The sequence below is a fragment of the Schistocerca nitens genome, chromosome 2 (genome assembly GCF_023898315.1).
Source record: "Schistocerca nitens isolate TAMUIC-IGC-003100 chromosome 2, iqSchNite1.1, whole genome shotgun sequence".
Classification (NCBI taxonomy): domain Eukaryota; kingdom Metazoa; phylum Arthropoda; class Insecta; order Orthoptera; family Acrididae; genus Schistocerca; species Schistocerca nitens.
The window spans coordinates 284,835,236-284,850,405 of NC_064615.1; the positions used below are offsets into that span (position 1 = coordinate 284,835,236).

A 15,170-nucleotide genomic window follows, 5' to 3' on the forward strand; every position below is an offset into this window, starting at 1 on the left:
ATTTTATGTGAATTTTCAGATTTCTAGGATGCAAGAAATAATCCATTTAGTTGCAGACAACTAGCCACAGCTGCATGCCCCAAACTGAATAGGTTTTTTGTTACTTTTCTCAGCATTTAACGAAGTGGTTATTTCAAATAATACCTGCAGTACACACTATATTCAAGAGATAATCAGATCCAACGAAGCCACACAAGAAAGAAAGTATTTTTATACAACTTTATTGAAGTTTTTCACAACTGTCAGTTATGTGAAGTTCCAAACAGTGGCACAATTTCAGAGGATGTTCACATTCACAAAAAATATATACACACAGCTACACTGACACTATTGGACAATTACCATCACTTTCTACACTGCTCCACATTTAGATCACTGTGTGTGGGGATTTACTGACTGAAGATTTTTTTTCTGTGGAACAAACAGCATACCATTAGCATAAGATAATTCATTATCATAACCTGTCTAAACATTCATGATTGCAAGTATAATACGAAATCAATTCCAATGACAAAATATCACATCACATTACATATACACAAGAATATGTAAAAGAAAAACTTTCCTGGACACAAGTATGGTGCAGAATCTTGAAACAGTACACACTACAATAAATATATGTGGTTTTCAAAGCTAATATTACTTACATTAAAGAGATTACAAGCATCAAGAATAGAGCAAGGAGTGCAGAAACAAGGAATGGAAAAATTGCTTATTCTAATGAGTAGAAAAAAAAAAAAAAAAAGAAAAAAAAAAAAAACACATTGCGCAATGAGGTACAAAGTTCTCATGTCTCAAATGATAAAACAAGGCTTAACAATAATATTTAGTGTTGCAATACAGAAAAGTTAAATATAAAATCGGGGGAAAAATATAAGACTAAGGGATGACAATGGAAAGAAATCAAAACAATGAGATGTGAATGGGATCACCTTAAGCCGACGGGGGGTTGCAGTCTGTCACAGACTGCAAGGGTACAACTTTGTAGAATTTTGTACGGTTATTCATACCAAGCAGTGTTTAGATTTGACAGCAATTACACTGTCCAGTCACATTACTGTGAGAACCTGTCAAAGCATGGGACATGCAGGAAGAGTGTCATTGAGGTTCTACAAGTACCAATGGGGATGTGGAGCTATGCCAACTCCAGAGCTGTGGCCAGCTGCGCTGTGTTACTTATTTGAGGATGGATGGCACTAACAGCCCAATCAAGGTGGTTACACGTATTCTTCATTGGGTTTTAATCCTGTGAGTTTGATGGCCAGGGGAGTATGGTGAACTCATCCTGGAACTCAACTGACACGTGTGCACTGTTAGCTGTGTAACATATTGTTCTGCTGGTGGAGGAGTCCCAAGAAAAAACCATACTGCATACAGAGGTGGACATGATCCACAAGGATAGGCATCTACTTGTGTTGATCCACTGTGCTTTCCTTAATGACAGGATCACCCAGGGTTATGCCACCAAAGCACTTCCTGGACTACAAGGCTCCCTTCTCTGGCAAGGACCCTTACGAAGATTGTTACTGGCCATCTGTTTGATAGAGCATAAAATGTGATTCATCTGAAAAGGCCACCTGTCACTACATGATGGACATCCAGTTGTGGTACTCGTGTGCAAATTAAAGCTTTCATTGCTCATGAACAGCAGCCAGCATGAGCATATGAAAAAGGTGCCTGCTACAGAGGCTCATACACAGCGAATTTTACTGAATGGTCATTGAGGAGACACTGTTGGTATCCCCTCGATTCACCTGGTTGGTCAGTTGCTCAAAAGTGCATGTCTGTTCACCCATACATGTCTCCATAGACGTATTCACCAGTCATTTATGCCCTGTGGTGCACTACAGTTGCCTCGGCACTCGTTTTGGATAGTGCCATTTTGTAATGCGTGGTATACTTAAACCATAGAGGCACACAAACAGTTTACACACTTAGGCACACAGTGTATTCGCATTCAGGACGACAATGGTTCAATCCAGTGTCCAGCCATCTTGATTTAGGTTTTCCATTATTTCCCTAAATCGCTCCAGGCAAATGCCGGGAAGGTTCCTTTGAAAGGGCATGGCTGACTTCCTTCCCTGTCCTTCCCCAATATGATGACCTCATGACCTAGCTGTTTGGTCTCTTCCCGAACCAACCCCACCCCCCTCCCACTTAGCCATTTCAGAAATGCTTCCACCCTTGGCCCAAAAGCCAATGAGCATGCCCTTTTGGACATCTGGCATTTCGACCATTACAACAAAGACTGCACTGTTTTCCACATCGCCCAACATGCTTTATATACCCTCCACTGCTATTGCTGCCACCTGCCATCTATGAGTGGTTATTGTATGTTGAACACAGGTGATTGTCACATTAATGCAACTGGGCTGTGTATAAAGAGAAGGTACATGTGCCTGAACCATGAGTAAAGGGAAGTAATATGCATATGGTTTTTTTTTTCCTCTAAAACAACCAAAATACACTCGTGGATTGAACAATAAAGATGTTGGCATTCATGCTTTTGTTTGTTAAATGTAGCCTGGACAAACATGGAAGAGTCTTCCAGGAAAGCAGTATTCTTGAAAGGGAACATCCTCTGCACTGTAGAATCCTCTTTGTTTCTTACAGTATTCATACCAGGACAAATGATATACCACATGAACACCTCATCTGCATAATCATGGAGCCGCTGTCATGTTTAATAGTAGAAAGCAAGCAGTCTGAAATCGAATTTGATGTGACTGAAATTTGGTCTGAATATAGTCTATTAATCATAGCTCAGTGATCATCCTAAAGCCAACGAAGTTAGATTTTGCAGTACAGAATTTAAGCAAAAATCTGGTTGCCTGTAACAGGTTTATCTCATGAAAATAGTGAGTGCATCTAATTGGTTGTAATTTCAATAAAATTCTGAGACAAATAAACAGAACTAGAATACATATTGATCTCTATCAAGCACTGGAAAATCCTGGGTGGAACAACAACACCATGAAAAGGATAGTTTGCTACCCCCCACATAAAAAAGGTGTTGGATTGCAGACAGGCACAATGAAGAAAGATTGCTAAACATTTAAGTTTTTGGACAAAACAGTCATTCTTTCACAATAGAAAATACACACACACAATATTTGTCTTACAGCTGAAGTGTTTAGCAGTCTTTCGTTGTGACTCTTTGCAACTCAATGGCTTCTCTAAGTGATGAGAAGCAATTTATGCTTTTGAAAGTGTTGTTACTGATCTCTACTGCATCTCCTGTCAAAATAGCGCTACAAATAACCCAAATTCAGGTTTTATTAGGGATTAAGTAAATTGTGAATGCAAATGAGATCGTATACTAACTGGAACCAGAAAAGATCCTGTTTTAGTTGTACAGTATAAAAACTGCCCATAAAATACATTATGAAATTTTATTAAAGTTCAAAACTTTCCAAGCGAACATTGATGCATTTCCTCTGAACCATTTTGATAAACCAGCAATTTAATCATAAGTACACCTCTGGGTACGGAGTAAATCACATAAAATAGAACCTTGGCACTTTACACAGAGGTACTTCACAAAAAAATCGAGACAACTGTTTAGCAATTTTACATATATTTTGGAATATCAGAAAAAGGATTAAAATAAATCTACGAAATGAAACCACACTGTCAGTTTATTACAAACATATGACCTGTGGAATCAGCTCTGGGAGAAAATCTTTGCAATGGCCTACAGTAGTGTACATGTTCTTTTGTTGATGGCGGAAAATGAACACGCAATTTCAGCATAATGTGGAGAAAATCATTACAAAAATGTAGCTATGTCTTTTCACAGTATGCACTCTTCCAGATACATGTTCAAATATGAAATATATTTTAAATTTATGTGAAAAAAATGTAATTTAAGAATATTTTCATAAATGACCAAAATACAATGTAAGCAGCAACTGAAAATGAACACAATGGAAAATAATTATGCACTAACAAAATCAGTTGGTGACTGAAAGTAAAGTTTGCACAAAGGAAAAAAGTAATGACGTGTGTAATGAGAGTAGCATGTGCTCCTGCAGAAAAATGTGTTAAAACAGTCTGTAAACTTAATAATCTTATACCATTATATGTAGTACTTATTGACTATGAGCATGTTTCAGAACAACTAATATCCTGTCAACAGATATGCTCACACAGCAATATATATGGGCAGCAAGCTTCTGTTTGTCAATAGAGAAATCACAGACAGTATTGTTCCCCTTCTTTTGCTCACAGTGTAGTAATTTCTGGGTACTGATCACTCTACACTACACTGTGTTAAAGAAACCTAACAATCTTGAAGAGGGAGACAGTGATTAAATTTTGTGTGTCCATGCAATGAAAAGTTATGAAATACTTAGAATAAATTACCCTTTTGGTGGTTCTTGCTTTTCGAAGCTTTTTTCCTTCTATTTACAGTCTTAAAATTTCAAATTCTGTCATTTACATAATTTCATTTAGATTTTTACAACACAAGATTCATTGTTCCATTTGAGATATTCTTGGTAGTGCTATTGCAATTTTTACCCTATTTATGTATTTTTGATGTTCTTTTAACTTTAATGTGAGTGCATGTAAACTTCAGATGGTTACACACTTCATAAACTGTCAACACTTTTATTTTCTAAAATAATTTTATAACTTGTCTTTTAGACAAACCTGACAATTTAGGGACCAGTGTTACATACTGCATATAAATTGTCACTGTCTGCAGCACTGAATTTTCTAGTGATAACTGAACAGTTAAATGCCTATATTCTTTTCTTTAGTTTTCAAGAACCAAAATGTTTCCTCTTATACATCCTGTTTCAAGTGATTACATGGACAAGGGAATGACGAACTTTTGTCTAGCATACCACTTCAGGAAAACTGTATAGCCTTGTCACATCAGACAAGTCTAAAACCCCAATACATAACATCACTACTCTGTTCAGCAAGTGCTACTAAGTTATTGTATGGACTTGAAACCCCAGCATCATTGGATTTGCCACCAGGGAGAGGAGAGGACAAAGGGTTTAAATCAACTCGCTCTGTTTCTGTTGTTTTACTTTGTGTTTGTGTTAATACCTGAGTATCTTTCTGAGCTGTTACTGGTGGGGCATCTGAAGAATGCTTCAAGTCACCGGCCATAGGATTTGATGATTGTGTATTTTCTGGTTTAACTGAAAAAATTACATGAAGAAATTGAAATTAGTAACTATAGAAAGTAATCCTGTAAAGTTTCAGTGTGTTTCGTTTATAAAACATCAAACTGATTGACTGTGCAATATTATTATTTTCATCTTGTACAAAGGAATGTCTTTTATGGAAAAAGCTAACTAAATAACGAAGTTAATAACGATGCTTAAAAGTTGTGGACAATGAAAGTGGCAATTTAGATTGCACATGTATTGTTACTCAATAAATTTGGCTGGTAGCAGCACTGTTATTCTGTTTGACAATCAGATAATATAGTTTTAGTCTTTTAATGTGCATACACCTATGGAGCAAAAAACAGAATGATTCACTGGCAGCAAAAGCATCACAGGTTGGCCAACAGAGCAATGGTGATTGGTAACATGAACTTCAAATACAAATAAAACAGTTTCTGTGTTAGTCACTTGTTTATTTTGCCACTACACATTGCAATGGTTCACATCATCATATTCAGGTGGAGGATTGTTTATTAACAGGGCTGGTGTTGAAGAGTAAAGACATCTTTTCAAAGTCGCTGACCAAGGACAGTGTAAGTTCAACATCAACATCTACATCTACACAGATACTCCGCACGCCACTGTACGGTTCATTGTGGAGGGTACCCTGTACTACTACTTGACATTTTCTTTCCTGTTCCACTCACAAACAGAGCAAGGGAAAAACGACTGTCTATATGCCTCCTTATAAGCCCTAATTTCTCGAATCTTATTTTCATGGTCCTTACGTGCAATGTAAGTTGGTCAGTAGAATCGTTTGGCAGTCAGCTTCAAATGACTGTTCTCTAAATTTTTTCACTAATGTTTCTTGAAAAGAAGATTGCCTTTCCTCCAGGGATTCTCATTTGAGTGCCCCAAGCATCTCCATAACACTTATGTGTTGTTTGAACCTACTGGTAACAAATCGAGCAGCCCGCCTCTGAATTGCTTCGATGCCTTCTTTCAATCCAACCTGGTACAGATCCCAATCACTCAAGCAGTTTTCAAGAATAGGTTGCACCAGCATCCTATATGCTGTCTCCTTTACAGATGTACCACTCCATCCTAAAATTCCTCCAACAAACCGAAGATGACCATTCGCTTTCCCTACCACAGTTCTCACATGCTCGTTCCACCTCATATCGCATTACAACTTTATGCCTGGATATTTAAATGACCTGAGTGTGTCAACCAGGACACTACTAATACTGTATCCAGACATTACTGGTTTGATCTTACATTTTTCTACCTGCCACTCATCACACCAACTGGAAATTTTTTCTAAGACATCTTGTATCTTCCTACAGTCACTCAACTCCAACAACTTACCGTACACACGGCATTATCAGCAAACAACTGCAGGTTGCTGCCCACCCTGTCAGCCAAATATAGAGAACAGCAGCAGTCCTGCCTCACTTGCCTGGGACACTCCTGAAGATACCCTTGTCTCTGATAAACACTCACCATCAAGGAGAACACACTGGGTTCTATTACTGAAGACGTCTTTGAGCCACTCACATATCTGTGGACTTATTCCATATGCTCATACCTTTGTTAACAGCCTGCAATGGGGCACCGTGTCAAAGTCTTTCTAGAAATAAGCGATCTGCCTGTTGCCCTTCATCCATAGTTCTCAGTACATCATGTGAGAAAAGGGCAAGATGAGTTTCACATGAGTGATGCTTTCTAAAACCACGCTGATTCATGCACATAAGCTTTTCAGTCTCAAGAAAGTTTATTATACAAGGGTGGCAACTATTTATTCACAACCGATACAAAAGAGTTACATGTTTGCATCTGTTACTGTCCTTCAAAGTAGTCACCAGCGTTGTGTAGAACCCATTGCCAGCGACGTGGAAGGCGTAGTATACCAATAGCAGAGCCTGTCCAGTGGATGGTGCGAATGGAGCGGTCTACTGCCTGTCGAATCTCTGGAATAGTTATGAAGTGAATGCCACTAAGTGGTTCCTTCATCTTTGGAATCAAATCAAAGTCACAAGGACTTAAGTTTTATTACCGTTCGCTTTTGGAGCATCACCTGCAACCAGCACAACCCATCCATCATTTTACACAAAACTGCGTGGGCGCATACAGCGCAAGCTGTGGCTGCTCTGTTCAGCTTCAGAACTGTTCCAGAGATTCGACAGGCAGTACACCATTCCATTCACACCACCAACAGAACAGGCTCTGCTAACGGTATACTATGCCTTCCACATCGCTGGCAAAGAGTTCTACAGAATGCTGGTGACTACTTTGAAGGGCAGTAACAGGTGCAAACATGTAACTCTTTTTTATCAGTTGTGAATAAATAGTTGCCATTATTTAAGTTCCAACCCTCGTATTCAAACTGAAAATATGTTCAAGGGTTCTGCAGCAAACAGAAGTTACGGATACTGGTCTGTAATTTTGTGGGTCCAATCTGTACCCTTTCTTTACATGCTGGAGTTATCTGCACTTTTTCTCCATTCACTTGCGACTTTGTGCTGGATGAGAGATTCATGAGAAATGCAAGCTAGGTAAAGGGTCAATGCCATGGAGTACTCTTTGTAAAATCGAACTGGGATTCCATCCAGACCTGGTGATTTATTTGCTTTCAAATCTCTTGGTTGTTTCTCTACACCAGTCTGATGGTACATTTGTACAATTCTCCTGTGTGAACAATTTCTTGAATGTGACATTTAAAACTTCAGCTTTTGTTTTACTATCTTCAACTGCCACCACACTGCTCAACAAGGGACTGAATGGAAGCCTTAGACCCGCTTAGTGATTTTACATACGATCAGAATTTTCTCGGGTTTTCAGCTAGATCTTTTGCTAAGATGTGGCAGTGGTAGTTGCTTTGCACATAGATCTCTTCACAGATGCACGACCCTCTACTAACCTTTGCTTGTTGTCATTTACGCATTCCCTTTTGAAACCAAGTGTACAACAACCTCTGCTTCCTCAGCATCTGCCGAATTTTGTTATTAAACCATGGTGGGACTTTTCCATCCTTTATCTACTTACTAGGCACATAACTCTCCAGACCACGATTTACAATCTGCTTAAACTTTGCCTGCAATTCCTCTACATCCACTTTAGTGGAACTAAGTGATGCCAATTCACTGTCTAAGTGAGATGTTAATAACTGCTTGTCTGCCCTATCTAGCAGAAACAACTCTCCTATCTTTTTTGACTGATTTATTAACTTCTGTCATCATAGTTGCTATAAAGACATCATGATTGCTAATTCTCATTTCTATACTGACATTGTCAATAAGGTCCAGCCTATTTGTAGCTACAAGGTCTTGTGTGTCTTTTGCTAATGATATAAATTGTTGATTTCAAAAAAGCACTTAAGAGATTAAAAAACATGAATTTATGATAGTGAATTGTACTTACAGAGACGGCAATGTTGTAAAAGGTCTGAAAACTGTTGCCTGATGTATGTCCTCTCCACTGCACATTGCATTTACACTGTCGTTTGTTGTTTCAAAGTTATACATGTTACAGATATGTTCATTTACATCGGATAAAGAGATACAAGATTAAATGAGTTCTACAAAAATATGTCAAAAAAAATAAATAAGGGGGAAACAAAGATCATGTCCAAGACATCCTCCAAACATTCAACAAAATGCACAAGAATATTAAATCACCTATGAACAGGAAATAAATGATACCATCAACTTCCTTGATTTAACCATCTGCAAACAAGATAACAAATATGTCTTCCAAATTTATAGGAAAACAACCACCACAGACATAAACACACATGCTTCCTCCTGCACAAACCAGCAGCTTACCACTCAATAATCCACAGAGTTATAAAAACCCAGAGTGATGGGAGCCTCCAGAATGAAATAAAAATCATAAATCAAATAGCTGTTGCTAATGGGTACAAACCCACACTAACAGACAGTTTAGTTTAAAAATAAAATTAACAAAATAACCACTAAGAACCAAAAGAATACAGTAAAAGCCTGCACACCCTCCCTCAGTAACACCTCCCAAAAAATTGACAATATCCTCAAACGACACAGAATAAGAACTTTAAATGCCCGGCTCAGTGCATAGATCAAACAGGCCATGACTTCCGCACCAGATTCAAGGAACACATCAATGCCTTCAGATACAACACACCACATAAATCTGTAACAGCCTCAAATATAAAAGATACAGGACATCCATTTGACAATGTAGTAAACAACCTTGAAATACGGCAGACACTGAACAAAGGACACAGAATGTGTCTATACGAAGAGCTAGAAATCTATGTACGCAGAAAAAACTTGGGGAACATCTACTCCATGATGACAGTGGAACAGGCTCAACCAACTTTTCCAAAAGCTTTGACAAAGTACTAAACACATTCTCATAATTTACAGTTTCAATGCACAGCAATTAATGTAATCACTCAAGTTCATCCCTCAATAAGTTCAAAATACAATGTATATGTATGATCTGTTGTAATCCTACGATGACAGTGTAAATGTGATGTGCAGTGGAGAGGACATACATCAGGAAAAGGTATGCAGAAGTTTTACAACTCTACTGTCCCTGTAAATACAATTCACAGTCAGAAATTCATGTTTTTTAACCTCTAAAGTGTCTTTTTTAAAACAATAATTTTTATCATTAGCAAAAGACATAAAATATCCTAGACAATCCTTGGTCTGCAACTTTGAAAAGACGTCTGAACTCTTCACCAACACCAGCCACCTAAATAAACAATTCTCCACATGACAATGACTGCGTGAACCATTGAGACGCACAGTAGGGGGCAAAAAAGGTTGCAGCCCTCATAATGCCATCCCTTATGGATGAAATATTCAGAAGCACTTCACTTCAAATATTACATTTTCTGAATCATTTCAAAATGAATGCATCCTTATCATGGATAGAATATGGAGACCTTAAGTTAAATAATGGAGCTATATACTTTTTTACGAGCCTGACTACTCAACACCACTGGTAATACAATGAATGGTTGTCTTTTCTCATACCATGTTAACTAGAAGATATTTTCTATGCATTCTCCTTTGATTCCTGAACTAAGACATTAACAGTAACTGCTTTACAAAATGAATGGTTATGTCAAATGATTATCAATAAAGGAATTTATAATTTTTCAAGGCTAATGGGAAGCACAGTGTTATGATTAGTATACTTACTGAAAACTGATTCAGCTGTGTATAAGACCATTAACATGAAATGAAATTGTGTCATGCATAACAGTCTGATTTCCACAATGAGGCAGTACAATATTCTGCGTAGTTGCTGAGAATACACACCGTTTCTACAAATCAATAAAGTTACAGCCTTTCATGAAATGGGAAAATCAACAGATTTTTTGGAACCCTTAGGGAAAAAAGGTCATCCAAGATGTTATGTTTACCTGATGATCAAGAGGTACAGTAAAACTGGGCCTGCTGAAGATCATCAGAGGCTTGGACATCCATCACTCATTCACAGAAATCCTGTCAAGAGGCAATCAGTGATGGCACGTGACCTGGAAATATTAAAAAGTTTGATGTCTCAGGGAGTCAAACATGATCTGAGGGCGAGAAGTTTTCACTGAAGAATTGGTCACTGTGTTAGTCCATTGCTGAGGAAACTGAAATGAAAATTCCTTCTTCATAAATACACAAAAATCATTTCAGATCATCAGTTATTCCCCACAATTGTAGTGGCTTTCACAATTTAAATAATATTTTAAGGAACTCAAATGACAAGTGTGAGATGCAGTGAAGGAAAAATTTGTTTTGAATGTCCCAATACCTTCTGAGGTCCTTCAGATGTGATATGGTCCAACAGCAAAAAATAATTTATTGTCACAGCCATTTTTGTCAGTAATTGTGGTATATTTCACTCACATCTATTACAATGTAATGCTGGAGTCAAATATGACACACTTTAAAAATAAATTATTCAACACTGGAAAGAAAGTATGCAATAGTGGCTAGCAAAAGGATGCAGGCCAAAACTGATCAAGGCCATCTCAAAAGCATGGGACTTTTATCCCTTGTATTGTCCTCCCACCAACACATAGTTCATCTATTCTGGAGTAGTACTAAAGAACATGTGTTGCAAGAGTAATATCCTGTAAGCTGTAACAAGAAACTATACCACATTCACCACCCTCAAGAGATCAAGCAAATTTTTCCACATAAAATCAAACGAAAGTTTAACACTATGTAATTTTATATGAGCATAAATCTGCAGTGGAAGATAAATAGTGTAATGAATAATGACAACCACTCATTGTGTGGCAGAAGTGTTGAGTGATGCATAGCCACATAAACACGAGGTTCTGTAGTGTAGTTCAGGATTTGAACATATACTGTTCTTAAATGTTCTCTGTCCCAATTGGGATAGGTAAGGTAATACAGTCAATATCATGTAGAAATGGCTAGTAAATTCATAGCAGCTAATCCTGGATCAATATTAGTTCGTTTTTTAATTTCTGGCTAAAGTTCCCACAAGAACTGTACAGGGAGATTTTTATTATCATCACTGTTATTATTGCTGAATCAATTATTACTGTAGTCGAAGATGCAAGTCTGTAATGTATATGCGTGTTATCTAGTAGCTTTCTATGATCCACGTTCTGATACATGAATGGTATTTAACTTCATAAATCATTAACTACAATCCCACAACAGATTAAACTAAAGACAAACCATACAGCATGACCGTCTTAATTTCCTTCAAGAAGAGATACTTTGAACTTTTTTGGTATTTTGGTAAATGTTATTTAATCAAAAGATGACTTGTGTGTTGTATAAAATTCAATGCTAAAGCTTTCAAAGCTATACTTAGATGATATAATACTAAAGATACCATACCATCTTTCTAAATGCAGATTGCATTTCATTAACTATTTCAAGATTATTGATAACAGGATATCTAAACTTCAGAATACATCTTGCTGGTGGTACAACAGACACATACAAATTGAAAAATATTAGAGAAATTTTAACAGGATGGTTAGTTTTGGTGGGACTGTTTACGCTATTTTTCAAAAGAATAACATTACTTTACAAACCTTTAATATCTCAGATATACTATAAATTCCATTTTAGTAAATGTGGTATAGAGTGGTTTACAAATAAGATGAACTCTATTTTTAAAAACTGTAGCTGAGAGGCAACAATAATCCTCTCTACTGGAGTTTCAGAATTCAGAAACATCTTTCATAAGCTGTTTGGGTGTAACACAATGCAATTAAAAAGAAGCATCCAGAAAGCTAAGTAATGAGAAATCACTTTGGTCTTCGGGTCTTTTGTTGATCTTCAGGAGTCAGCTTTTAACATTTCTACAACCTTTCTGGTGACTGCATGGTTTTAAAGGAAGCCCAATGAATAGAATTTGAAAGCCAATATTTTCAGAGGTGTAGTTGAAAGAATCCCATGGAAAAATAATTATCATTATTTTCTAAACAGCTTTTAGAGTACCCTTTTGTTCTATTGGTACTTAAAAGGCATCAAATTTATCATCATACCATCTTACCTCCATAAATAAAGTTATAAGTAACGGCAACATATTTCTTTGCATAGGTTAGGGCTTCTTGCGACACTTCTGAAGCTTGCCGAGGGTAGCACAAAGCAGACATTGCCAACGACCCAGCAGCACCATATGTCAGCCTCCGGAACCAACCACCTCGCAGGCCAAATATGACACCCGTAAGGCCTCCTAAACTGATGGCACCAATGCGTGGCAAATAGTTCCCCTCCTCCTTCAGAAATGCCAAAGTAGCTGTTAATGGAAATGCAAGTTTGAAAAAACTATTAATTTTCAAATCACAATATCTATCAAATTAATGGACAGGACATGTTTTCACATATACATCTACATTTATACTCTGCAAACCACTGTGAAGTGCCTGGCTGCAACTTTCAATTTCAATATGATGATCAGCATTAAGTAAAATGATGTTTAAAAAGCACAAATGCACAATGAATTTTCACAATTAACACACTTAATAAATATAATAAAGCAGACATTTTACACGAAAATAAAAATAAATAAGTAATAAAATTACATGAGAGAGTTCCCGGCCAGCATTTATTTTAAGGAGACAAAATGTTCAGTATTGCCAACAGGCACTCATAAAGGTACATGACACTGACCTTTTTTTCCCCTCGTGCATAACGACAGGTGGCCAGGTCTCTCTCTCTCTCTCTCTCTCTCTCTCTCTCTCTCTCTCTCTCTCTCGGGTCAAAGCGACCTGACTTTCCTTTTTAACCTTCGCTAACCTATCTCTCTGCCATCCCTTTGCAAGGAATTAATAATTGTGAAAGTCAGAATAGTGTCATGTGTTTGTGCCTTTATGCCCATTGGCAGTACTAAATATATTACCTACTTAAGTACTGGCTACCAATTCTGTCTCATAAATTTATAGTTTTCTCATGCGAATTTTTCTTTTGATATAAATAAAAAATAATTCTGTCGTCAACTCAAATGCTGGACTGAACACCACAGTGCTTTACTAGGTCTGGTCGTATTGAAGGTGGCATGCCATTGTCTTTACCTTGTTATACATCACACCTCTGCTGGCTGGGACAGGAGTCTTTCCACTTAGTTTCATATAATGTTTACATCTTATTTATTTCACCTGATCAGGTGCTCAATTTAGCAGTTTTATACCTACTACTATCTCATTTTCTGTTTTCTTGAAATAAGTGAAAAAACAAAGAAGCAGATGCTTTTCTTCTTCTCTTACTGGATGCCAAAGTGAGTGTTAAGTTACCTTGGTGTGGACTACATTAATTATCAATCTTATCAATTATTTTATATTTATGACATTGAAAACAATCAATTATGGGTGAAATTATTTAACTGGATAAATAAAAAAATCCACTCACCAAGCGGTGGCAGAACACACACATAAAAGACTGTTGTGACTGGCAAGCTTTCGAAGCCAATGGCTTCTCCTTCAGGCAGAATTGTTTAAGCGGAAGGAAGAAGGGTGAAGGAAAAGGACTGGAGAGGTCTAGGAAAAGGAGGAGATTTTGCAAAAGTCACCCAGAACTGCAGGCCAGGGGAGACTTACTGTACAGGATGAGAAGGAAAGCACCCCTGACCCGCAGTTCTGGGTGACTTTCACAAAATCTACCCCTTTTCCTAAACCTCTTCAAGTTCTTTTCCTTCACCCTTCTTCCTTCCCCTTCAACCCTTCTGCCTGAAGGAGAAGCCATGACTCCGAAAGCTTGCCAATCACAACAGTCTTGTGTGTGTGTTCTGCTGCCGCTCGGTGAGTAGATTTTTTTATCTATCCAGTTAGAAATTTTTATATTTATGTTGTTATATGCACAGCAGAAAGCATCATCCAACAAGGCAAAGGAAAGATTTCTTCTGTCAGTCAAATTTAAGTTGGATATGAGAATCTGACATTTGAACAGACATACCCGTCCAAGTTATAGGGGCACCACCCACAGTGTAACATGAATTCAAGTCATGATGCAAGTCAGGCATTTTTCATATTGGTAAGTCATTGCTAGACCTGAAAGTGGTGATATGTATGCAACGCAAAATATACAATAAATTTAACTACAGTCCTACAATGGACAGTTAACTTTCCCAATAAAGTAGCCTGCATTTAAAGCACATATTAATCAGGTACAACAATAAAGCAAGAAACTCTATAGCAGATGTCCCAAATAATGCAACAATGAACAAAGTCAAATATCCAGTGGCAATCTACAGCATGAGGAATTTCAAAAGACAATGTTAAAACAGGAGTTAAATCAGCCAAAACTAGCAGTAAAAATACAGAAACATGATTCCAGAAAATGAAGACACACAAGTCAAATTAAGAAGATGGGTTACTGTATGCTGTTTACAGAATCTTTAGCTCAGGCATCTCCAATTGTTTGGCAGCTTTGTAGACACTTAAAAAAATGTCAAACATAATCCAATAACAAAGACAAAAGATTAACAGAATGTGGAAAACGAATATTAAGGGTTAACATCATGTTGTCCATGATATCATTACAGATGGAATTCAATCTTGGTGGGGGTATG

General features: G+C 37.3%; 1 protein-coding gene across 3 annotated transcripts in view; it reads right to left on the reverse strand.

The window, feature by feature from the left end:
- Positions 1–205: 205 nt before the first annotated feature.
- LOC126236031 (MICOS complex subunit MIC27) overlaps positions 206–15,170 on the reverse strand; it is a 53,761-nt gene continuing 38,796 nt past the window's right edge. Inside the window, exons 4-6 of one of the 3 annotated variants that reach the window (XM_049945054.1) lie at positions 12,657–12,902; positions 5,062–5,156; positions 206–411 (exon numbers count right to left, since the gene is read on the reverse strand). In XM_049945054.1, coding sequence (XP_049801011.1) covers positions 373–411; positions 5,062–5,156; positions 12,657–12,902 — 380 coding nt within the window. In that variant the 3' untranslated portion in view covers positions 206–372. Of the gene's footprint in view, positions 412–5,061; positions 5,157–10,542; positions 10,657–12,656; positions 12,903–15,170 lie in introns of those variants that run through there. The other 2 variants (XR_007544864.1, XM_049945055.1) reach the window with 2 other exon arrangements.